The following is a 26,936-nucleotide window of genomic DNA, read 5'->3' on the forward strand; positions in this document are numbered from 1 at the left end:
TCTGCATGTCTGCTCAGAAATAAATCTCAGCTGAGTTCACTGGGGCTTACTCCCAGGCAAAGGAGCCAGCCCCCAGGGGCTTCACTCCCCAAAAAATATATTTGAGGGAGCCACCCCCCAAGATGATGGGCATTGCCGTTCAAATGGTGTCCATGCACCTCGTCATGTGATCAATTATGCAGGGCATAATACTTGCCCCCCCATATTTTATTCAAGTTGGCACATCTACTCCCAGGTAAACAGGCATTAAGACTGCAGCCAAAGTCAGGCACCACTCTGAGTTCAGTACTGGACTACATATAATTTGCTTGGAATTTGCTGTGACAATACATTTTGTACTCCCTAAACCTTATGCCAGATGTGTTAGATATTTCACTACCTTAAGGTCAGGCAGTTGAAGATTTATTATGATTATGATTATTTATTCTTAAAGTTAAAATGATTAAAGAGCAATGACTCTTGGGGAGAACAAACTCAGAAAGACATCACCTTCTCTTATCTAATCAGGACTCACATAGTCCCTGTGGATCTCCCATAATTCTAACATATTGTATTCAGCATTCAATCAGGAACCTATTTTACTATATCATCTTTCCAAGTATACTGAATGTCTTTTTTGAGAGAAAACCAGCTCTCTTGCCAAAAGCAATTGTTTAGAACTGTGACTGCTTTAAAGTTTGTAAACGAAAACAAGAAATTACCCGAGGAAGCTGTCAGTGTGCTGCACTCAGTGTTGGGGAAAATCAACCATGTGGGCATCTATAAACAACAAACTACTGTAGGACTACAGGCGATGCTTTAGGCATACCAGGCTAATTTCAGTTCAACAGTATCCTTCCACTCAAATTCAGACTCACCTCCCTATCTGTGCATCCCAGTCCTATGCATGCAGCAGGAAAGAGACCTTACTTCGTATAACAAGGCTTATGCTTTGACATTGAACTATACTTTAATATAGTGAGAAAAGGGGGGGGGTGTACTAAAAATACCCAATACCTTTTCAACCTAGAAGACAACCTGCAGTGAAGCTCCCAACCTATCACATACTGTTTTGATTGCTGAAGTTTGCAAAACAATTCATATATACATACAGCATCAATTTAAATTTCCATTGAAATCAGAAAAATGGAGGGTAATCTGCTTTCTAGAGCAACAATATTTTCTCCCCCCCTTCTAATTAAATAAGCAAAATAACTATGCACAATGATGATATAATTTCATTTATACTGTTGTGGCATTTTCTTCAAAGGTGCAAAATTGATTACTGCTTTGAACAGTTAACAGCTGAGTTGGGTTTAGGAAACATGTCATTATGTTGACTCCAGTCCTTCTTAGAGAATCAGTCTCAGAAGGCGGTACTACAGGGGCTCATTTGGTTTATAAGGTGCTTCGGGCGTCCATTCTGTCCCCCATGCTGTTCAACACCTACACAACACTGCAGGGTCATTAGCGCCGTCTTTCCCAATCTTGTTGGACTACAACTCCCATCATCCCTCGTGAGCAGGGTCAGTGGTGAGGGATCTTGAGAGCTGTAATCCAATGTATGGGGGCCTGAGGTTGGGAAAAGTTGGTTTAGATTTGTGTAGGGATGGATAAATCTGTCAATATCAGTTCCTCATGCTTAAATTCAGCTGACAACAAGGGACTGCGGGCCTCAGGCCACTGTTAGTCAGAAGTAAAGAGTTTCGATTATCATATCTTGGCTGAAGATGAGCAGGCCCAAGCACACAGCCCCTTTACTTCTCCTTGCATACAAGCTGGCAAACAAAGCAGGAAGTTATGGCTTCCAGTTTCATTTAAATCAGGAAAGTATGGTTAAAAGAGCTTTGGATGCTCAGTGCAGGATTACATGGATCTTTGACTTGGTCCAGCTGACTTAAAGATCTTCGATGGTATTTGCAAAGTGCTGCTCATGAGAGAATCAGCAATCAAGTTTTCAGAATTCCAACTCACATGAAGCTCTCAAATCAAGTAGAACAGGAAGTATTTTGCTGCTCAAGAGAAAGGCAAGCAGCTATACAAATCTTAGGCTCTGTTTGAGGAAGGACTTATAATAAGGATAGTTTTCAGCTAAAGGGGGGGCGTTCTATAACACATGAGGTGTGTTTCCCTATCTTTTTGGAAGTCTTTACATGTGAGGTTCAATGTACCTTTGAGACTCTTATGTCTGTGCATCTTACTGATGTAGAATAGAATGCAGATGAGAAATTCAAGAGTCCAGGCTTTATGATCTTGTGACAAACAGGTTATGACACAAGAGACAACACCCTTAATTTTATCTGCTAGGTCAATAGATAAGGCCAAGCTCTCCGTCTTGCTAGGTATTGTAGCTATTCATCATCAGGCATGATTTTGAGATACAGTGTCTTTTTGTGTGTGGGGGGGGGGCTTTCTTTCCAACAGAAACCAAAATACTTTCTCCTAGTGAAAAATGTAACTGCCATAGTTCCAGCCATCAACTCATAAATGTGACAGTTGTGTCTTTTAGATGCATCATTACCTTCTTTCAATATTCCAAAGTCATCCTCGTCTTGCTCTTTCTTTCCTATCTCTGTACAGGATGCATACGAAATAGAATCTGCAGAACCCTTTTCAAGTTATTACATCTCGCTTGCAAATATGCCTGCACTAAATACAATTTAAATTTAAAAGATGGTTTTAAGGAAAGGTTATATTTGTGCCTGCATGAGCTTCTCAGAAAGACAGAGAGGAGAGATTGGGAAGTTTCGCAACTGGATACTCAGCATGCCATCTAAAGACAAGGATAGGTTAAAAAGGACACAGTGAGAAGATCAGTCACCACATGCTAAATCAAGTGCTATAAAATGTTGGTGCTCTTTTACCCCAGTTAAGGCCCTAGAGTGGGCAAATGCTAACAAGGTGATCCAGATAAGTGATTTGAAGCAAGGAGTGTTGAGTGCACCTAGGAATTCTGCCATGCTACTAGTGGTATGAATATAAATTTAGAACTGCAGGGTGCCTTCATGATAGCCACAGCCGTACTTCCTCCCAGTCACACCCCTTCTTTAAGATTATATAAGAATGTAATTGTAGGCAATAATAATAATTAGGGATGCACTTCAATGATCAATGGCGGTCTCCATGTGTTGCCTTTCAGCTAGCTAGATCTACTATCTTCTATTATGGGCAAATGGTTTGGAGTATGGCAATACTCAGAGTCATTCAAGTTGTGTTTACTTGTAGTTCCAACGCAAGAGTTGTTGAGCTTTTCTTTTGGCAAAGTTGTTGAAGGGTAAGGGTTAGGATTTTTGGAAAATCTCAAAAGTTTTTAACCTATTTTTTCTAAAAATTCTGCCCAGACACCAATTTTGACAGGCAAATCCCAGCTACGTCCAGGAAATTCCAGATGTATGGCAGCCCTACCCTTAAAGGTTAGCTTTAGAGCAAACAGAACAGCTATTCCTCACTGTTCTTCTGATGTCCTTTCTCAAGAGTGACCCTAGGAGCCAATCACCAGTGACTGACTCACCTCTATTCACTCGGATTGGCTCCCATCGCCACAAAGAGTGAGAAGACTTCTCAGTGGCTAAAAAGCTTCCCTTTCATGTTGATTGGGTGGGCCTAGGTCACTGGAGAGAGGGATCTGCTGCAAAAATAGCAACAGGTCTTCAATGCCCCATAATCTTGGACCCCTACACTTTGGATTCTCCCACAAGTCCTACAACTGTCCCAAGCCCTCATCAAACAGCATATCTACATGCAGAGATTGGGTGAAAGAGTGGGTTCCTGTTTTTTTTTACATACTTTTACACTCATTGCACCTCTTCTATTCCACATATTCATCTGAAGGTGGGAACAGGAAAGCTTCATATGTACAACTCTCCGGAAAGAGCCTCACAGAAGGATATTCAGAGGTTCAGGTTGTAGGCAACCCCCTTCCCTGACACCACATTTTCGCTGACTGTGGAAATGACCTCTGAGAAAAGAAACAAACCTGTTTCTGCCCAGAATGCAGGCTCCATCAGACCCTTTTACAGTGCAAAAACTGTACCTGCATTTTGCAAGTACCAAGCTGACAGTTTAGCAAACAAATGGTTGAGTAAGAGCACAGGAAGCTGGCAGGGGGTTGGACTAGATGACTCTCGGGGTCCCGTTCAACTTTTCGGTTCCATGACTAAGGCATCACAGCATCATCCTGTTGGCCTTTATCCTGGGGTGGGTTCTCCCAGATACCAAAATATTGGCTTTCAGGAGTTTGCAACCCTGCTTGAAGATGTCTAAGCTTATCTACATTTGGAACTGTCTCTGTGTGATACTAATTGGTTTTTTTAAAAACAAAACAAAACAAACTCTGCTTGTAACTCCAGCAGTTTGAAAATGTGTTTTCTCTGGGTCGTCCTGCTCCCATTCATTCCCAAGGTCATAGATCCTCCCAACATATTCCTTCCAGGCTTTGTGAGCACAAAAGTAATAAAAGTAGCAAAATGAAACGTCTTTGAACTTCTAATTATGTACCGTATAGCCCAGCAAACCACTGAGAGTATTATAAGGGACCAAGAACTACATCTTTCCAACTCTCCATCTGAGTTTGTCAATGTAGTCTGTCCATCTCTTCAGATGGTATTTGGATGGTGACTGCCAATATCAGCACAAAACATCAAGCATAAAATGAACATTTCTCTTAACTCATGGTTTATATTTGGCATTAATAAGCTTAAACATCACAGGAAAATTTGACCTATAATGGAATTTTAATTTTTTTTAAAAAAAACAACAGTATTATAATATACTTCAGAGTTTTCAAAGTTATAGGAAAAACAATAACTAAAGGATAAATTAGACATGACATGGAATATCCGTGATCAGATATCCTGATGTCTTTGATTAAAAGCAGCTGCACTGAGGTGGGGGGTGGGATTTGGATTGAGCTTGTGGTACTTGCTTAGGGGTTCCCTCCCCATGTCATGACAACTTGGCCCTAAGTAAAAATATAAGCAGGCTCAGAGTCCTGTTCTAATTTTCATCCAGCAGTTGGAAGGAAAGGAATAAAGAGATGGCATAAACAGGTCTCCTCCATTGCAGCCCAACAACATATAGCTTCTCCTGCTGCTGTCGTATGAAGGTTGACATACTGTAGTCCGGGAGCAATTTTTATTAGACTGTAACATACCCATAACGAAATCCCATTTCACTCTTTAGAAGCCTCTGGAATCAGAGGTATCCTATATATCAGAGGTTCTAAAACCTTTTACCCCCCAGGGCTCACATAATGACAACTAAGAATTACTGAGGCCTACCACTCACAAAAAACGATAGTGCAGGAGAAAAAACAGTCACAAAATGGTGGCAGAGGGAGGCAGCGTTTGGCATAATAGCAGCTAGTAACTATTGACATATTTTTTTACTGATCTCCAATCCATCTTCGGAAATTGTTAATTTCTTTGCTACAGTATTGCCACTGTGGCAAGGAGTTCCATAGCTCAGCTTTCATCAAGCTATGGGCATACATTTGCTCTGGAAGTATCATCACTCAGCCTAACCAGTTAAGTCAGAATTTGATGAACCACAGGCTTTAAGCAGAGAATGTTTTTTCTTTTATATTTTTTCCTTTCCTACCTGCCCCCATGCCCCTCAATGTATTTTTACCCATCTCTACTAATTTCTACTCACATTCTGTTGCACACTCAACTAATCCCTTTATCCGTGTGTAAAAAAAAAAAGGTAAAGAGACCCCTGACCATTAGGTCCAGTTGTGGCAGACTATGGGATCTCGCTTTATTGGCCGAGGGAGCCGGCGTACAACTTCTGGGTCATTTGGCCAGCATGACTAAGCCACTTCTGGCGAACCAGAGCAGTGCATGGAAACGCCGCTTACCTTCCCGCCGGAGTGGTACCTATTTATCTGCTTGCACTTTGACGTGCTTTCGAACTGCTAGGTTGGCAGGAGCAGGAACCGAGCAACAGGAGCTCACTCCATCACGGGGATTCGAACCGCCGACCTTCTGATTGGCAAGTTCTAGGCTCTGTGGTTTAACCCACAGCGCCACCCGCGTCCCATTCATCCGTGTGTGCCCCCCCGCAAATCAGTTTCTTTCATCCCTTCTCCCTGATCCCTTTATATTAACATGTTCGTCCTCTCTTATACCCTTTCTTTCTTTTCCCAGTTTATATATAATAATATGTAAATAATAATGAGCACTGAGACGCCACCTGAGGGTGGCCCAAGGCCCACTGAAGGGTCCCAGGATATTCCAAGGGGGCCACAGGTGAACACCACATAAATGGGGGGCCACGGCAGGAGACTCAGAGGCTATAAAGGGAAGCGAGAAGTGAAGGGGGGAAAAGATAATTTTTTCTAAAAATCCTGATTGGCTGGCTATCTGCTTAGCCAATCACAAGCAGGTAAGGGGGCAGCCCACCAGGGCCTAGTGCTCCTTTTTCTTGGAGCGGTCCCGGTTTGTTTCCAGGGGAGGAGAGGGCGATTGCTGAGGCTCCCGCTTTGATCCAGAACCCCAATGTCCAGTAAGTGTGGGCGTGGGGTGGCAGTGGGTAGGGCTGGGTGAGGCAGAGCTGCTTGTTGCCAGTCCTGGACCTGGTGGCAGCCCAGGTCTGACTCTGCAAGGCACAGGGTGCAATCCACCCCAGCACCTAGCAGAGTGGGGGCACCTGCTGCTGCTGACTGGCACCTAGTAAATAACTGTCTACTCAGAAGAAAGCCGCAGTGAGTTCAGTGGGCCTTACTCCCAGGTAGGGTGGGGTCCCATAGTGTTTTATCTAGGCAGCCAGGACTCCTCCAAATGACAAGATCTTTTTGCACCAGGTCAGTGAGGACCACTTGCTTTTAAAAATTCTCCCCTATATACTGAACTCCCTGTGTGTGGTTCGGACTTTATGTGTAGGATTCCCCCCCTGTGTCAAATAACTGGGGTCAAATAAGTGTTGTTTACTTTTTTATAACACATGGAAGATGGATCTCCCTCAGGAGGTTCTGGACTCTCCTTCCTTGGAGGTTTCTAAGCAGAGCTTGGATGGTCGTCTGTCATGGATGCTTTAGCTGAGTTTCCTACATTGCAGGGGGTTGCACTAGAAAGATGGCCCTCAGGTCCCCTCCAGCTCCATGATTCTGTGTTTTTCAGCTTCAACAATATTCCATTATGTTCCTATCAGTTTATGTAATTGTATTTTGTATAAATTATCAAAATTATAAATAAAACATGTTCTATTTACAAACAAAGCATTTAAAAAGCTACATTTCTACCGCTAGGACGGAAAGGGGCATGGGCGTAGCCAAGATTTTTGTTTTGTTGGGGGAGCAGAACCTCAGATTAGTATTGATTTGTATTTATTTGGGGGGGGGAGCTGCTCCCTGCCCCTGCTTGGTTATGTCCATGGGGGGCCACAGGAAGAAAACGAGGTCAGAATGAGGCCATAGTCAGAAAAAGGTTGGGAAACCCTGGTGTACTGTACTGACTGAGAAGGCCCTGAGGACTTTATTAACCAAACAAATATATGTTATTGTCTTACTATTTGTTTGGCATTATTTGTTACTTTTGGATATTAAAAATTGTTAGATATATCACTTTACTACAGAACATGACCATGCTCCATTTTTTTTTAAATGTATGCAGGAGTCGCTAACACCGTTGGCCTGTGGAAATATTTTGAGAAAGTTCTGTGGGTGCCAGTCACTACCTGTCTGTTGTGGGAGTGCCGCATAACGCAACATGGCTGTTATGGGGCAAGATGACTGCTGTGGTGACAGCAGTTGGTTACAGGGATAGTAGCTTCCATTGTGCCTGCATCCAGCTCAACTCCAGGCCCAGTTATCTATATGAAGCTAAATTATCCTAGTATGTGCATGAAACAAATTAGCTTTTGTAAGCTGCCAGGGGAGGGCTCTGCCCTGAAGGGTGGCATATAAGAATAAAACAAAAAACAAACATATAAGTACATATTAAAGAAATAACTGAAAGTACAGAAGTAGAAACTTAAAGATTAAAAAATAAAACATACCCAGGCTGCAGGAGAGGCATCCATCTGCGCAAAGAATACAGTCTTCCGAGTCAAGTTCCTCTGCTTCACCTGCGCATTGGACAGTCCATGAAACAGTCAACATACACGGATTTCACTTCATGGGAGTCCAAACATAATTTCTCTGAGACTAACAGAAACTTGTAACATTGGTCTGTCAGCAGCACTCCCCCCAAATATTCCATTGTCTGCTAATATCAATATTAAGGAGATGGCAGGTGACCATCAGGCACAAAGGTCTCAATAAATGTATGCCTGGGGTCTGTGCACCATAAATATACCTATTTATCAGAATAAATTGCCTGGAAATGTTCTCATGTCCACTTTTTAAACTTGTGACAGGGGCCTTTGGTGGCCAATAATGGCTTAAACATTGAGAACCACTGGCCTACCTTACAGGGTGGTACACTTCTCTTTATGCGTTAAACGACATGTGTGAGAGTTCTCCACATGGAGGAGCTCCCTAGGCAGAAGAGACATCCCCTCCATCGCACTGCTTTGGGTGTAAAGACTGAAGCCTCTTGTGTTAGAGCTCTTCTGGGCTGCGTGTGCAGAGGGGAGTTGTGTAATGTCAGGGTTGGACCCTGCTTGCCCTTCTGCTGATGCTGCTGCTTGTTTTGTTCTAGCACTGCTGCTGATTAGCTCCAACAAACTTTACCTGGGATACCACTGGGAAATAATTTTGCATCAACCTCTTTCAGTATAAACTAGGGCTGGGTCACTCTGGAGTCTTACACCCAAGTAAAGTGTAGCTGTTTTACTTTCAATCATGGGCATAGCTAGGCTTTTTGTTAGGTGGGCAAAACCTCAGTTAGTTAAGTATTTCTATTGATTTAGGGGAGGCCATTGCCGCCTGCCCTCGCCTTGGCCTTGCGCATTTCTCCTATGCTAGAGTCCTAATGGTGAAGCTTGTTTAGTTTTATTGTGAAAACAAAGCTTTTACACGTTAACAGTGCACTGTTGCAACTACCCCACTAACATTTTATTTTATTTCATCGTTGTGCCAGATGCAGTGTAGAGAACAGATGTGTCAAGCTGTCTGGACAGAGGGCATATTGTTAGACAGGCAAGTTTCTAATCCCAGAACAAAATGGTTTTCATAGCAAAAAAGCTTATGTACATTTCAAGTTCATCAAACCTGAAATAAAAACAAAGCTCTGCTCATGTCCTTCAGCATACGATGGCATACAAGAGTATTTAGAGTAAATTTGTTTATCATTTTGCACAAACCAAAAGGATTTTATTTGTATTTTCAGCACCAAGCGTTGTTGCTGTTTAGGGAAATGAGCAAGGCACTAATGTGATGGTTTTGCTCTTCACCAGAGGTCAGATTGTTTTAACAATATATGGTGGACGTGAAGTGGAAATGCAGGCGAGCTCCCGGCTTTGGGGAGATGACTTCCAGTCAGAGGTCTTGTACAAGCATGGCAATGTTGAACATAAATGCGTATAGCTTATAAACATTGATGAGTTTGCTGTTATAGGTCAAGTCAGTCTCTATTTTAAATTCAGACCCAATTTAACTGCAACCCCAATGAACAATTTACATGTCTCTCCAGAAGTCAGTCTGTGGGCTGCAGTGGAGCTAAGTCTGAGGTCAGCCTTAGAAGGGTCACCCAACAAGGTCAACGATTTCCCTCCCTGAAGAGAGGGTTAAGACTTTGTGCGTTTAATGTATTGACCTCTTTGGTTTTTTGTCTATTGATTTTAAATAAACATATCCACAGAGACCAGAGAGCTGAAATGCTTTCAGAAAATCTGTGTATTTGAAAAACTGGAGATTGGACAAAAAAATTCACTCTGCATCATTGCATCTTCATCAGAGACATTTTCATCAGAGCAAGACAATCATTTTTGTAAATTGTTGTTAAAGCGTCCCAAAGAGGTCAGCTTGTGCTACTGTAGGGGGATCTAATACTGGCATGAGATTCTTCTCCGCCCTCCAGTAAGCAGTTCCATGCTTGCCACTGTGAAGTGGCTACTTTAGGGCAGGTGTTCTGGGAGAAAAACTCTGGCAATCAGGAACCAGCTTATGGGCACCACATGGCCTATACTTGCATCCCCTCCAACATTCCTCCAATGAAAATAGGGACATCCCAATTCATAATGATAATTTTACCCTACATATCTTACTGGGCTGCCCCAGCCACTCTGGGCAGCTTCCAACATATATAAAACATAATAAAACATTAAACATTAAAAAGCTTCCCTATACACGATAGCCTGGGAATTGTCCTGCATGTAGGTGGAGTGAATTGTCCTCCATTAGGTGGAGTGAAACTGAGAAATGATCACTCTCAAATCTGGGTATGACCTCCATACAGTGGCGGAGCTTTATGCTCTGGCACCGGGGGGTGGAGAGCAGGCGGGGGCGGGGCTGGTGCATGTCCTGGGGTGGCACACCACCCGCAGGGATGTGGCACACGTCCTGTGGAGGCGTGGTGCCCAGCGTGGGCGAGAGGGCAGCCGCGATGGCACCCCACTGGGATTGCACCGCCGGGGGTGGTGCGCTCCCCCCGCACTCCTCTTTCTCCGCCAGTGCCTCCATATTCTTTATGTGAAGGAGAAGCTCCTCAGAGACAATGATGTACTCAATAGCACTCATCCTGATTCCAGACAAGAAGGTGAACTCAGCTGGATGGTCCTTTCCAAGGGTACCATTTAGAATGTCGAGGCTTAGTTTGAAAGACATTTGTGTTAGGCAGAGACCCACAGAGTTTGACATTTGGTCTTTTGAGTCTTGAGTTGTAAGTGGGCCTTCAACCTCCAGATCTGGTGGGGCATGGCCAGACTGTATGTATAAAGTTTGGTCATTTGGCCCTAGTTTGGCATTTAGGTCCCCTCCCAGTACAACCATTGCGTTCGGATTTTGCAGTGTAAGGTCTGGAGCATATCCTTCCAGCTCACCCTATTGGGCTCTGATCTCTGATTTCTAATGCATTGGGAGCCTGTAGGCATTTCTAATTAACAGAGCCTTCTCGTTAAGGTGGGGCAGAGTAGCCAAGGTGTATGTCTTCAGTGAAGAGAGGGGCCTTGTTGTGGAGTCGATGTTGCTAGAAATAAGGGTCCCCAGTCCCTCTTTTGTTCTGCCATGCCTCTTCCCTGGTTCAGCTCCCAATGTAAAGGAGAGGTACCCATTTAATGATATGTCATCCCTGGTCCAGGTTTCCTGTATCAGTAAGATGTGATGCTGTGATAGAAAGTCAGTGAAACGGGCCTTCCTGGTGGATGAAGCCCATCCAGCCACATTTCTGGTTAAGAGGGTAACCTTATGCTGGCCTGTTGGCTGTCAATCCCTCTTTCCCTCACGAGGTGGTTGGGGCTGTTAATTCCACCCATACCTTCGGAAGTATTAAAGAGGCATGCGCTGCAATGTGGGTGTCATTGGCCAGCAAGGAGCCAGCTTCATAAGCAGGGACATCATTTGTCCTGTTCTGTCAGAGATGTAATGGGAAGAACTGGTCCTCCTGCTTGTGCCTCAGTAAGTTCCTGAGTCTTGGAGGTCCGAATGTAGCCTGGGGACTGTTGTGTGGCTTCAGCTGTCTGTCAGCAGCATGATATTTCTTGGTTTCCGTAAAGGTTATTAGCTTAGGGGTAGCGGGGTTGCCAAGCTGCTGCCCTTCTTCTTTGGTGTTGCTGGAGAGAACATCTGGCTGATGCACATGTAGCACATGTGGTGAGGAGAAGTTGGATGTATTTAATTGGTGTGTTTCCAGCTTCTGTGTCCTTGCATCTGGAGTTGAGATTACAGGCTTAATGTTTGCTAATCTCCTCTTCAGATCAGAGAGTTCCAAGGATTTCTCATCCTTCTTGGTGTTGATAATGTTTTTATTACTATTTGTTTTGCTTTTGGTTTCCTCCACAGGGTCTGTTACTCTACTGATGATCAGCTCTCTCTTTCTTCCCTGTATTCTTTTCAGTGCTTGTTAAAAACATTTTTGTTTAGACAAGCCTATTCAGATGTTTAGAAAGTTGATGTGAGTCTTAATTTGTTCTAGTCTGCTGCTATTTTAACTTTTAAAATGTCTTAAATTGTTGTTATTTTTTCTTAGTGATAATTTTATTGTTTTATCATTTTTGTAAACTGCTTTGAAGGTTTTTTTAAAAAAACAATCAAGCAGTGTATAAATCTTATAAAAAAACTAAGCTGTAATTGCTATTACTGTTGTGTGTGGAGGTGGGAGGATATTGGCAACCAGCTGTTTGGCTGGTGCAGTGTGCCTTGATGTGGAACTGTTTCCCTTGGGAGGTTGTGGACTCTCCTTCCTTGGAGGTTTCTAAGCAGAGGTTGGATGTCCATCTGTCATGGATGCTTTAGCTGAGATTCCTGCATTGCAGGGGGCTGGACTAGATGACCCTGAAGGTCCCTTCCATCTCTACAATTATGGAATCAAGGAGAACATACTGAGTGTTTGGCCTTAAGTGTGTTAATGTGCTGTTGTCAGAAGTTTTACCTTTTCTACATTTGTGCTTCTGGCAGCTATTATCAGCCAGGTAGTATCCATCAAAGCATCTTTCGCACATGGTTTGATCAGGGCACACTTCACAATGCTCAAAGCACGGCAGGCAGGTGTTCTCTTCCTCTGAAGAATAGTGGCCCAGAGGGCAACTTTCTCTGCATTCTCCCAGGTACAGGAAGCGTGTGTTGCCTTTCTTATCTGTAAGGCAGAAAGCAAGACAAAGCAGAACAAAAAACACTAGGAGAATTGTTCATCAAAAACAAACAAATCAACCCCAAAGCTTCCTGTTTGTATTAAAAGATCATTTTGATCTGGGGAACTGATTAGTGGGAGCATTTGTGGCTGAGCCAACAGAACAGTTAATTGAGATTTGGAGTTGCTGCTGTCCCTTCTCTTACATTTACCTGTCTGCTTAGAAATGGAAAGGTTTCCCATTAACAATAACTGAACCTTTTTCTTTCAGAAACTCATTCTGAAGCCCATTATTTTCTCTGAAAGCCTGAAGTGCTTAATTAAATTAATGCAGGGAAATCTTCAGGAAAAGCAATGACTGGAAAAGAAAGGTTCCCTGAAGTTGCTCACACTGTAACCCAGGATACAAGCCCCATTGATACTCGGAAGTATTCTGGGGGTGCATTCATACTGCCATGTAAAGCATTGCTTGTTTCCCATGTGCTGTCTGGCTTGTTCAAACCTCTTGTCAAACTAGCTGGATTTATGACAATGAGAACTGGCCTGTTAATTTTGTTGAAAATAAATACCTAGATGTATCAACAAATGTTTAGAATTGCATCTACCTCTGCATGCTTGTCTTCTAGATAAAATCACACACAGTGGTGGGAGGATGTTTCACTGTTTTCATTATGAACCTTTTAACCTAAAGACATAGACTTAATGCAACTTGATTGAGTGTTTTCCAAGTCAATCCAAAAGGCAACCTGAGTTCAATCACCTTGTTTTTCCCCTAGCTGAGAATACAGTCTTAAGAGCTGCTATCCTATCCTTGAGATCAGGACGACTAAATGGGTTATCTGCCACAACACACACACACACACACACACACACACACACACACACACACACAGACTGTTCTGTAGAGTGGTCAGTTATGCATCACCAAAGAGAGGAAATGCATGTTGAAATAGAAAAAAAGAGGACCAAAGAGGGCACAGGCTGGCATAAAATTTACATTTGCACCAGAAGCAGATTTTTTTTTTTGGAGAACCTACTGGAAAGAATTAGGAGGAAAGAGGCCTCTTTGGGGACATTCAGAGGAACCAGAACAGTAACGTTTGATATTAACTGAATTTGGTTTCCCCCCCTTTCCCCCTTTTTTCTTTTTATGTTGAATAATTTCTGCAGAGAGGAGTATATTGTGAAATCGAAATAAAATATGGATTTTAAATGCATTACATGGAACATAAATGGTTTGAATGATAAATTTAAGAAAAATAAGGTTGAACATGTTCTTGTAAAACAAAAATAGGAATTAATCTGCTTGCAAGAGACCCAGAAGAACATAACAGAGTGTTAATTAACAAGAGATTAGGTCTAGAGTTTATTGCATCTAGTAAGGAAAAGGAAAGAGGGGTAGTAATATATGCTAAATCTCATCTGGAACCTAAACTGCTTTTCATTGATGAAGAAGGCAGAATAGTGATAATTGAAATAAAAATTAATTTGGAAAGGATAATATTCATCAGAATTTATGCATCTAATGAAAGAAAAATCAGAATTTTACCATCTATTAGAAGAAAAAGCATTGGAATACCGGGGGGGAAAGTTAATTCTAATGGGAAATTTTAACGGAATAGTTGGTAATCTGGATTGGACAGAGCAGATTAAAAAAAAAAGAAACAAGACAAAATAAGCTTCCAAACTCCTTTTTTCGTTTAATAGAACTTTTGAACCTAAATGATACTTGGAGATTCAAATATCCTCTTGAGAAACAATTCATGCACTATTCTGAACCGCATAAATCGGCAGGACGAATCGACACAATATGGATGACAAAAGAATTATTAAGTAAAGTGAATCACGTAGAAATTGGTCCTAGAACCTTATCTGCTCACAATCTTGTAATAATTAGGTTCAGAGAAGAGGAAGAAAAAACAAAAATATGGCGATTCAATGAAGGATTGATGACAGATGATAATATAGTCCAGAAGGCAAAGCGAATTTTACTTGAATATTTTGAATTCAATCAGAATCAAGGAACAGATGAAAAAATAGTATGGGATGTGAGCAAAGCGGTGTTAAGAGGGTTCTTTATCAAGCATAATGCAATCCAAAAGAAAATAAAGGAAAAGAAAAAAATGGAAATTTGGGAGGAAATTTGGTTAAATGAAAAAAAAAACCTCTTCCAAAAACCAGATGATGAACAGATTAAACTAACCATAAAAACTTTACAGACTCAATTTTCCATGATAATAAATGAGGAAATAGAATGGAAAATAAAGTTGATGAGACATAGAAACTTTGAGTATGCAAATAAACCGGGTAAATTATTGGCCTGGCAGATAAAAAAGAAGCAAGATGACAGAATTATTAGTAAAATTAAAGTTGAGGAAGCTTGGATTCAAAACCCGAAAGAGATCAGGAAAAGTTTTGTCAACTTCTATTCAAAACTATATAAAGAAGGCCCAGAGAAGAATGAAAAAATTAAGGAATTCTTAAAGATGTAAATTACCAATGATTTCTATGGAAAAATAATAACTTCGAATTCCCCCATTACAGCGATGGAAGTACAGCATGCTATTCAAAGATCAAAATCAGGGAAGACACCAGGTCCTGATGGTCTTCCAGCTGTTTATTATAAAAAATTACTGAGCAGCGCACCCTGGGCTTCGGGCAGATATCCGCAAGCCTGGGGAGACCGGCGGGAGTTCCCGCCGAGCTTCCAAGGCTTGCAGATAGCAGCCTGTTCTGGGAGCTGGGGTCGGGGAAAGCTCAGGCTTCCCCTGCCCCAGCCCCGCGCCTGGGGGGGAAATAAATTTTTTTCTTTATTCCCCCCCCCAAAAGACTAGGTGCGCCCTATGGGCCGGTGCGCCCTATACGGTAGATGTTTTATCCCTACCCCTAAAAGATTTAATGAACAACATCCTTAAAACTGGGAAGCTACCAGACTCTTGGAAGGAGAGCTCTATCTCTTTCATCCATAAACAAGGAACAGAACTATCAAATATCACTAACTATAGACCTATCGCTTTGCTAAACAACGACCATAAGATCTATGCTGATATCATCGCAAACAAATTAAAGATATTGTTGAAGGAGACAATTGACAAAGATCAAACAGGTTTTCTCCCTGGAAGATATATGCAATCCAATATAAGAACACTGATAAATGTATTAGAATACTTGGATCTTAAAATTGATAAACCAGCAGCCATCATGTTTGTTGATGCTGAGAAGGCTTTCGATAATGTGTCTTGGAAGTTTATGAAAGAATTGCTAGAAGAAATGGGATTTGGTGAAAATTTTAGTAGAGGAATAAAGGCAATCTATTCTGATCAAAAGGCAAAACTAATCACCAATGGTAATATCTCAGAGGAATGCAAAATTAATAAAGGAACTAGGCAAGTATGCCCCTATCACCCCTAATTTTCATCTTAGTAATGGAAGTATTAAATAACCAAATTAGGGAAGACGATTGTGTTAAAGGTATCACCTTGGGCAACAACACGTATAAGATTAAAGCATTCACAGACGATGTGCTTGTCATGACTGAAAATCCCAAAGAAAGTTTGATAAGAGTAATAGAATTGTTTAAAAACTTTGGAGAAGTGGCAGGCTTTAAGTTGAACACTAATAAGACTAGGTTAATAGTTAAAAATGTACCTACGACTGAAAAGAAAGATATAGAAGAAGCTACGGGACTGAAGATTTTCTGGAAAGCAAAATATTTGGGCATCTGGATTACTCCCAAAAATCTAAATTTATTTCAGGATAACTATATAAAAACTTAAGAAATTGAAAAAAACCCTTGAAACCTGGACTAAAGTTTGGGAGAAATACAAAGATTGGTTGGAGTAAAGGCCACAGTGGTAAAGAAAAAAAAACATGCTGGAAAATTGGCCTACTTATAAAACACTTTTAAAAGAAGAAGAGAACCAATTGAAACTTAAGAGCTTTGAGGAATTAAGAGATGTCATTACAGATTGGTTTCAATATTATCAAATATTCGAAAGATTTAAAGTAGATAAACAAAAAGGGTTCGCCAAGGAAACCTTGATATTTGAATCCGACGTAATAAATTCAAAAAGTAAAACCCTCTCTAAAGCTTATCGCCTCCTCCTAGACTGGGATGTCGAGGAGGAGGAAGTTACATCAGCCATGATAAAGTGGTCTCAAGACTGGGTATGCTATAACAATGTCCCAATGGGAAAACCTGTGGCAGAATAGTTGGAAATTTACTACGTGCTATGCCATACATGAAAACTTGTTAAAAATGCAACACCAGTGGTATTTAACTCCATGGAAATTAGCCAAAGTGTACAAAGGAGCCAAAAGTAATGGTTAGAGATGTGGAGACCAAAAAGGCTCACTGTACCATATATGGTGGCAATGTAGCAAAATAAAGAAATTTTGGGAGGAAATCCACTTTGAACTAGAAAAAATGTTAAGAATCTCATTTATTAGGAAACCAGAGGCACTATCAGTTAGGAAATCAGTTAGGCACTACTGATTCAGATATTCCTAAAAAAATTAAAGATATATATATTTTTATATACAACAGTGGCTGCGAGAGTTCTTATAGCTACAAGGAGGAAAAGCGACATGATTCCTTCTAGACAAGAGTGGATACAAAAATTGACTGAATATGCTGAAATAGATAGTGTATCTGAAAAAATAAACAATAAATCGAGAATTGAATTTGTATCAAAATGGGAGGCCTTCAGAACATATCTTAAACAAAATTATACCATGTTAAAATTTGTAGCAGCTTTTGAGTGATCCCAGCAGTTTTTATTAACTGCTTATATAAATACAAACATTTATAAATTGTGAAAATATTAATAAAAAAATAGTATTTTGATATGGCAGTAAATTTATGTAAAAAGAATTAAGGAATAAATGGGAGGTTGGGTATATATATGAAAAAAATCACATTTGTGAATAGAATGTCCCTATTTTCTAGGGAATGTTGGAGAGTATATTAAATTTATATACAGAGGTGCAAATGTATATGATTTAAATAGACATGCCATGCACCAGAGTGGGAGTAGCCTATGTCTGCTGTCAAGAACTTTTAAATAGAAAGTTCCAAGGCCCCTGCTGTCCCTTCTTAAAATGGTTATTTATCTTCAATGAGCCTTGGACCAGGCAGCCCTTCAAACAGAGGATGCCTTCAGACAGAGGACTGGCGTCTGTAAAGTGTGGCACACGGCCACTCTATCCCTCTGTCTAGGCTGCCACTGCTCAACAGGAGGGAAACAGCAGCTCCTTGAGTCCTGGCAGCAAAAATCCTTCACTTCCATGTTTGATACTGTCAGGACTCTGGAAGACTGGGAACCCATTAGCTAATAAATGGGTATATTTGGTGGGAATCCAGTATAAATAACTGGAATTCAGTTTTGGTCTGGGATTGGAATGGAGTGGGACCAAGAAAATCCCAGTTGTACAAAAATATACTGGCATACTAAATATATAAAATACTGCTTTTTAAAATAACAACGTCATATAAGCAACTGTACTATCCACTTTGGATTTTGAACTAAAATCAAGGCAAAGGAGTGAAGTGGTCAAAGAGCACATCCTTACCTTTTCCACAAGCGGAGCATTGGTTGGGTTCACCTCCACTGCATTCCATGCAGGTCTGATGGCATGAATGACACTGACTTTCAAATTCATATTTCCCTTTAGGGCACTGAAGAACACAGCGCCCATCATTCAAAGAACTGTTACAAAAGAAAAGGGGGAAGTTTAATACTAGAATCAAAGAATAGAAGAATACTTTCCTTTTAAAAAACAAGCTCAAACAGATTCTGAGAACTGCTTCCATGTTCGGTTATATTCCTTATATTCTTTGCACTTTGTTCTCCTATCAGTGTGAAACGTATTTATGACATGTGGCAAGATAAAGAGTAAGGTCAACTAAGCTGTGAACTTTGACTTTATTTTGCCACCTGGAGCCAGATTTTCGTAGACCATCCTCATTGATCTCATGTTCCTCTGTCTCCACATCTTCGTCACTGAAGTATTCCAAGATCCTACTAATTTTTTTAATTTTTTTTTTTTTTGGAAGAATCAATCACTTTTCATGTTCACACACACACTCTCTGCTTTAGCTCATCTATTGTAATTTTTACTCAATTTCGTTTGTGACGTGACCTCCAGGAATCCTAGTGTGGGTTTTTTTGGTGGTTTTTTTTTAAAAAAAGAGTCAACAGTTGATGCTTTTTATGAAGGATGTGTTTGTTTTGGCAGATGAATAGTTTAAGTTGCTAGAAGGATGCAAATGACTAGGTCCTTCAAATGTGGGCCTCATATCAATCTCTTTGTTTTTAATTACTGTATTTCACTCAAAATTTGTATGGGAAAGTTGTATTCTGGATGAGACAGAAATGTTGAAGTCTTCCTGCACTCTGATCTTGTGTGTTACCTAAAGGCAATGAGGAGAATGCTGTACCACAGCTTTTATTCAGAGGGACTTACTACAGCCCAAAGCTGTAGTATCTCCAGGGCCTTAGAGCAGGCATGTCCAACTGTGAGTAGACTGTGATCTACTCACAGTGTAAAAAGACCAGCTGTGATCTACCCATTGTCATTGCCAGGAGTTGTAGAGCTTCTTTTAGGGGAGGGTTGACCAAAGGCAATCACTACACTTTATTCCGTGATCTACCTGGGACACCCCCGCGATCTACCTGTAGATCACCATCTACCTGTTGGACATGCCTGCCATAGAGTATCTGGCCTTTGGCAGCCCTTTCCTGGCTCCTTACACTGTTTGTTTTTGTTTTATCTAGCGTTTATTTCTGGATATTATTCCTAAACAATTACTGCTTCTTAGGCCCTTGTTGAAACCTGATTCTGATTCTGAACATGGATTCAGTTGTCATATTCCTGATTGTGTTAGGATATTTGCTGGAAACAGACGGCATAGAATACACCTGTTCTTAGGGTGATATTTTTAAGTTTTATTATGGGAAATCAGCTTATTAAAGAGGTCTTGATTTTTCACAAATGTTCATTGCAATGTCTGTAAAGTGATACTGAGGAAAAGTTGCCCTTTGTTTGAAATAGCAGGCTAAAGTGCCTGACTGTTGTTTGTGTGCTTCTGAAGAGAAAACCATTTCAATTACCAAACATGAGTTTTTACTTGTGAGAACCTTGATTCATAAGGAGATACCTTAGCCTGCAGTTGCTGTTAATTCTGAGTAGGGTCACACCAGTGCTTTTTTTCTAGAAGAATAAGTGCTGGTACTCACCACTAAGTTGTTACAAAAATGACACTTTTTAACAACAACAAAAGAGGTGCTGGGACTTCCGGGTTAGCGCCATCGCCTAATGGCGGATTCCCTCCGAGCTCCGGAGGGAATCGGCTTAGTAGGGGTCGGGTCCTGCCGCGGCGGCGGCGCGGGGACCCTCAGAAACCACAGGCGCTGAAGCCTGTGGACCTGGTGACTCGGCGGGCACCATTTGCGCCCCCCCGACCCGTGAAGGAGCCTTTCTAAAGGCTTCGGAACGGGGGACAGAGAGCGGTGCGGTGCTGAGAGTCGACTGCTTCCCCTACTGAGTGAAGCCGCATGCCATGGACGGAGAGCGCTGACTTCTTTCTCTGAACATTTGGACTAAAAGTAACAACCCGTGAGTAATACGGAAATTGGACTTAAAAAGGGAAAATTTTTCTTGGGAATTAGGCACGACCGGGAAAGGCGCAAAGAGGAAGTCCGTCTAGCCGCCTTGTAAATATCTTAAAGCAAGGATTTGATAACTAAGGTTGAGAGAACACCTTTCTCTTTAGTGGATAAAAGTAATTAACTCCACGTTTTGGCAATATAAGTGATTTTGCTGGAGGATAAGAGCTAATATTGAGAGCGGAATTGTCACCCCTCCCCCAGGACCCGGGAGCGATCGGTGAGAGAGCCTGCTGAAGAGATATAGAAGACTTTGACAGCTGTCAAAGTTGGGAAAAAAGGAGAACTTTGTTTCTGTTGTCTTTGCTGGTTATATTTGTTACAATTTGGTAATAAATTGTTAAAAATAAAGAAGAAAAGGCTAATTTGACTTTTGGGTTGGAACTGGAAGATACTAAGAAACCAGAACCCCTCTAGAGGGGGTTCAGGACATTACAAGAATGGCTGTAAGTGGAAAAACACTGGCTGAATTGGAGAGGACTTTTTTTCTCTTGGGAAAGTTACAAGAACAAAGTGATGTTTTGGCTACAAATGTTACAATATTGAATGAAACAGTAAATAAAACTACTGAGCCTGGAAGGGACTTGACTCAAGTCTTTGCAACTGAACAAAAAGTTTTTGCAGCTGAACTAAAAATCTCTGCAGCTGAACAAGAAAAGAAATTTGAGAAATTTGAGAATGTGAGGAAAGAGATATATGATGATTTGAAGGAAAAGGAAGGAGGAGCTATCATGCCACAGATGACTAAGGAGAGCCAGAGGCCTGTTAAGATGGATACAAAGGAAAATAAGAACAGGATGATGAAAATTTGGTTTGAATTGAAGAATGGAGAATGGAGAGATCTCCTCATGTGGAGATCTGAAGACCTATGGATTACAAACCTGGCTAAAGTGGAAACTGGAGCTTTTGGGACATTTGGACTTAAGAGAAGCAAGAAACAAGATTTCGGCTCCACTTTTAAATATGGAGGTCTGGCTGGAAGAAACATGGACCTTATTGGGACAGAGCTTCTTCGAGATTTGGTGTCCAATATAAAGGACTATCAAAAAAACCGGCAGAGAGGAATTGAGAGAGAATTAAGAGCCTCGGACGTGAGGTCACCAGGCTGACAGCAGATAGACTGATGGACATTTGTTGGGGTTCGAAATCGGGAAAGGGGGGTGGGACTTTGGGAATCCAAAGGGTGTACAATTATACTCTGTTTCTTTTTATTCTGTTTTGCTACTAATATAAAAATGGGGAATTCGTGGAAGGGAATTGGGGTCGACCTTAGAAAAAGATTTTTAAGAATAGGTACTGATGTATAAAGACTGAGGTTTATAAGTTAAAATTGGTTAACTAAAATGAATTAAATATAATAAGGTAAAATTTGGAGACAAGAACTTGCTGAGCTAAAAATTGGAACTGGAATACAAGAAGGGGAGGTGTGGGGAAGTCAAGGAAATATGTTATTGAAAGTAAGGAATGTAAATTTTATGTGTTTTTAATTGTTTTTTTGTTTTTTCTTTATTTTTTGAAAACTTCAATAAATATCTATTAAAAAACAAAAAAACAAAAGAGGTGCTGGTACTGTGTACCCTTGAGTATCCCCCTTTTTTAAAAAGCACTGGCCATACCCACACTGTCCATTCAAAGCCCTCTTATACAACTTTGCTTCCCTCAAAGAACCCTGGGAACTGTAGTTTGTTGAGAGTGCCAAGACTTGTTAGGGGATCCCTATTCCCCCCACAGAGCTTCAATTCCCAGTACCCAAAGTGAACTCCTAGGTTTCTTTGAGAGAAGCCATGACTATTAAAGTGGTATAAGAGTGCTTTCAATGGATGGTGTGGAAATGACCTGAATCTATTTGCAAGGATGCATGCTAGTTTATTATTAGTCCCTTGCTCTGAATGACACTCAGTAGAGGCTTAGCTGCAAATAAATAAAGCAATAAAAATAGACTGCAGTGCTGACATAGCTTTAGAAACAGATAGCATAGTCTCAACTTGTGGGTAGTTACAGACGCTTCTTAACCACTAGTGGGCACAGTAGGCTGGTGAATTTGTCATCTGAATGAGATCTGGACATGAAGAAGGAAATAGTATTCCAAAGTGTTGCTGTATTATTGCCTAGATTGCCTCCATTCAATAAACATAAGATTCAGAGGAAAGTTTTGGGATGTGAGTGTTAGAGTGATGATGACCTATTTTTGAGAAATCATGAGGCACTTCAGAATGATTTTTGCCAACAAAATCTGGGGGTGTTGACCACACTGTACTGTGCTGTGTGTTTGCAGCTGCTGCATTTCCCTTTAATTGGTCCACATGAGGTTACCCTGAAACAACACCAGTCTTAATTCTATTCCTTTGTAAATTTAGGTGTATTTGATTTGTGGACAATCCAAAAAAAATGGGGGAAATCGGGTTCCACATCACTCTACTCACGGTCTCAGGTGATTTGTTTTCCATGTTTTGAGGTGGATGGATCAATGGTCACTTTCTGCTACTCCCCTTTCATTGCCCACTATGTCATATTCACCAACATTTCTCCAGTGAAAACAGGAATGTCCAATTCCATAATAAGAACAATTTTATTATTTATACCCCACCCATCTGACTGGGTTGCCCCAGCCACTTCCAAAATATATTTAAACATAATAAAACATTAAACATTTAAAAACTTCTCTATATAGGGCTGCCTTCAAATATCTTCTAAAGGTTGTATAGTTACTTATCTCCTTGCATCGGGAGTCACATAGCCCCATAACCTCCAACATTTCTCTGATGAAAATAGGGGCATCCTAAGGAAGAGCGGAAGGACAGATCGTGAAGCTGAGGCTCCAATACTTTGGCCACCTCATGAGAAGAGAAGACTCCCTGGAAAAGACCCTGATGTTGGGAAAGATGGAGGGTACAAGGAGAAGGGGGTGACAGAGGACAAGATGGGTGGACAGTGTTCTCGAAGCTACCAGCATGAGTCTGACCAAACTGTGGGAGGTAGTGGAAGACAGGAGTGCCTGGCATGCTCTGGTCCAGGGGGGTCACAAAGAGGCGGACACGACTAAACGACTAAACAGCAACAGCAAAGGAAGAGCGGGACATTGTGGGATCAGAACAGAAACTGGGACGGCTTCTGTGAAGCTGGGACTGTCCCTGGAAAACAGGGACACTTGGAGGGTCTGCTATTTCCTCAGTGCATTCATTTCTTTTCTGACTGTGCTCATTACTATTTTCAGTATGCTCCTGAATGGAATGATTTCTCTCCCCCGCCCCCGCCCCAGTAAAGGTAAAGGTAAAGGTACCCCTGCCCGTACGGGCCAGTCTTGTCAGACTCTAGGGTTGTGCGCTCATCTCACTCTAGAGGCCGGGAGCCAGCGCTGTCCGCAGACACTTCCGGGTCACGTGGCCAGCGTGACATCACTGCTCTGGCGAGCCTGCACCAGAGCAGCACACGGAAACGCTGTTTTTACCCACAGTAAAACTGTGGTTTTACCCACAGCGCCACCCGTGCCCCAGCCCCGCCCCAGAGATTTGCACAAATCTTAAAAAGTGCTCAAGCAAACTTACAATTGCCTGACTATGTGCTTCTGCCCACTTCATTGACAGGTAATTTAAAAACAAAAGAAAAAAGCATTGAGGGTTGGGGCGCAGCTCTCTGCATGTATTCCCAGTTGGCATATGAATAGCGTAATAAAATCAACAAATTAGGAGACAGGGGCAAATGCAGGGCATGCTTACTGTTATGAACAGGAAAGACTGTAGTTGCTCCTTATATACAGATTCAAATACATGGTGGTGTAGACTACTCTGATCAAATTTGAAGGGTGCGGGAAGCAGATAAACAGCCAAACAATGCTCAAATTTGGACAAACCATAAATGTAAAAATGTCTTCATTATCTTTTTTTGTCAGTGCAGATCTTTATCCTGAATTCTTCACAGCTTTTCTGATAAATTATGCTACAGAATAGATTATTCATCTTTTTAACTGAAACAGGTAGTGGCTTGATGCAAATAGTAATAGTAAAATAATAATATATAAAAAGGGGGATGGGTAGGATAGCAGAGCAACTGGTAATTTTCATGATGCATCAAGAAGCAGGAGCTTAGTCATTCTTTTTTAAAAATAGGGAAATATCCTGACAGCCGATGCAAACAATAGAAGACACTAGTTGTGTAATGTTATCCTAAAGGAATTTTTTCACAAGATTTTTCAGTTCGGGAAGACCCACAAGACTTGTTTCATACTTTGTGGAAGCAAAAGAAAACCTCAAGGTAGGAACTCATCTCCGCTGAATGTCTGGTGGCATTATTGAAGTGTCATTCATTACTTGGTTTGGTCCAAGCTGTTAAAAGGCCATAAAGCACCAGAGGACCCAGGAGATTCTGAGAGTGGAGAGGGCAGCTGCCAATGAATTAAAAATAGCATGCTTCAAAGCATTTTTCTTCTATTAGCCTCGTGACTTATTCCTATATGCAGTACAATCATTTATGTTTCACTTTCTTTTGCTTCTTATGATTTCTTATTGCATTTTCTATAACCTTAAAAGCACCTAGAGTGCATTAGATACATCTAGAAAGTTAAAAATAAAGGAAAACAGAGTAAGAAGAGAGGGAGAGAGAGAGAGATGTAAGAACTCAGGTGAAGTACAAAGGTAGAGTAATCTTATTTGCAAATAGCCTGTACATTGCAGAGGAAAATATTCAAAACAGTGATATGAATGGAGCGGAACTGAAACCATATCAGGCTATGTGGCTCTACAAAGAGCTGCTAGAAATCCTTTCATAATTTCGGAGACAATCAAACACTTCATTCAATTCAACATGTCTAACTAGGTCAGTTGTGGGGATCCTATGGTCATCCCAGATTGTCAAGGAGGATGGGAGTCATAGTCTAGCAAAATCTGAAGGCTCCCCACTCCTGAAATAGGTATTTTGTTAGACTGTGTGGATCATTCCATACTTGGATACATAAAACATGTTATTGTTTCATCACATGCTTGGCTTCGTCTTCAAGTTACAGAGCAGCTTGGACTGTAATGCGCTAGACATGGACCATGCTGCAAGTTTCAGGGAGCTACAGACCCCCCCCCCCACTAATGAAGAATAATCACGTACCTTGTACAGCCAGTGCAGTTCTCTGACGTTGGTTCTGGGCACTTAGAACAGGAATCGTCACAAGCCTGACAGTGACCAAGAGGGTCGATATTTTCCCCTGACAAATAAGAGCTTATTTATTACTTAATTTCTGTTATATGTTACAGACAAAGCCTTTTGCACAAGAAGGCATCATAATACCAGATGAAGAAAGCACCTTGTCAATTTTGTGGGTGTCCAAGCTCCTGTTCCTAAGCTTTGTTCGAGGCTTGCAGCGGTACTGGTCAGGCCACAGGCACAAATTGCTTAGGGCACAGCCATAGAGTTCAAGAATACATCAGGGGTCGGAGACCAGATGAAAGCTGCAGAGATGCCTCAGTGGCCAGGTGGGCAAGAGAGTCTGACTCGGTATAAGGTAGCTTCCTATGTTCCTGTTGTGAAGAGTGCAGAGTCCTGGCTGGTTCATCTGTGGAGAGGCGGTCCTTGAGTACTTGCTTTATAGGTCAAAACCAGCACTTTGAACTGAGCCCAGAAAATAATAGGTAGCCGGTGCAGTTGGGCCAGAATTGGTGTGATATACTCCCTGGTAGTTTATTCCAGCTGGAGATGTGTGAAAGGCTCCTAAGATGAGTTTGTGTTATGTAGAAGAATTATGAGAAATGGTTCTCAAGCATAGGGTGGCAATTTAAGGTATTTTTAAAAAGGGAATAAGGATGATGATGATGATGATGGGGATCAGCATTCCCTTTTTAAAAATACCTTAAATTGCCACCCTATGCTTGATGTCATGGAATACTTTATTGGGTTTGCTTGTTACAGGAACAGCTCCTATATTTACCTATGAAGGAGACGATCTAACTCCTCCTTTCACATACTGCTCTGGAAAGGCAGAAAGAGGTTGTGTAACTCATTCTTCTCAGCTGATGGTAACATGTGAAAACACCCTTAGTGGGTGATTCCTGCAAGCAAGTTGTTGAGATATTGCAATGGGGATGCTGGCAACAGTGTCTTTTTAAAAAAAATAGCAGATTTTTCCTGGAAGTGGTAGATCCAATTTAAATTGTAGAGGTGGTGTGGGGATTTTGGCTGGCGTTTTGATGCCAATAATATCTTGTGGATGATGCAAAGAACTTGCATACACAAGGAGCATTGATATCACAATAAACAACCATTTTGGAAAGCACTCGATAGCTTGGAATGGACAGTGCTTAATTGTCTTTTTTAAAAACATGGATTGGAAAAAGAAAAGCTAACATGTAGGGCATTGCACAACCAAGACTGGTCAATCATAGATTTTGTAAAAGCAAATAAGAATTCAAAAAGGGATGACCTACAGTTTGGAGAAACTCTTTACATGCTTATTAATGTGAGCTGAAAAACAAAACAAAATAGGTAATATCATGTGATGTGGCAGCCACAAAATAGCTAGTAGAATGAGGGAAATACCACCAGTTTAAAGGTACTTGTATTAACATAGGCGCAGGGTGCTTTAGGGGCCACCTCAACTCTTATATTGCAGCTCGGTCACAGAAATAATGTGTGGGAGCCCCAT

The 26,936-nt window shown here is 41.3% G+C and overlaps 1 protein-coding gene across 4 annotated transcripts in view; it reads right to left on the reverse strand.

Moving 5' to 3' along the window:
* The window catches only part of PCSK5 (proprotein convertase subtilisin/kexin type 5), a 226,911-nt gene that overhangs the window by 24,658 nt on the left and 175,317 nt on the right, over positions 1–26,936 (reverse strand). For all 4 annotated transcript variants that reach the window (XM_053408620.1, XM_053408618.1, XM_053408619.1 and 1 more), the window contains 4 exons: positions 25,406–25,502; positions 18,216–18,352; positions 12,447–12,650; positions 7,975–8,043 (listed from right to left, as the gene is read on the reverse strand). In XM_053408620.1, the coding sequence (XP_053264595.1) occupies positions 7,975–8,043; positions 12,447–12,650; positions 18,216–18,352; positions 25,406–25,502 (507 nt within the window). The remainder of the gene's footprint in view (positions 1–7,974; positions 8,044–12,446; positions 12,651–18,215; positions 18,353–25,405; positions 25,503–26,936) is intronic.

This window comes from Podarcis raffonei, chromosome 11, assembly GCF_027172205.1.
Source record: "Podarcis raffonei isolate rPodRaf1 chromosome 11, rPodRaf1.pri, whole genome shotgun sequence".
Classification (NCBI taxonomy): Eukaryota; Metazoa; Chordata; class Lepidosauria; order Squamata; family Lacertidae; genus Podarcis; species Podarcis raffonei.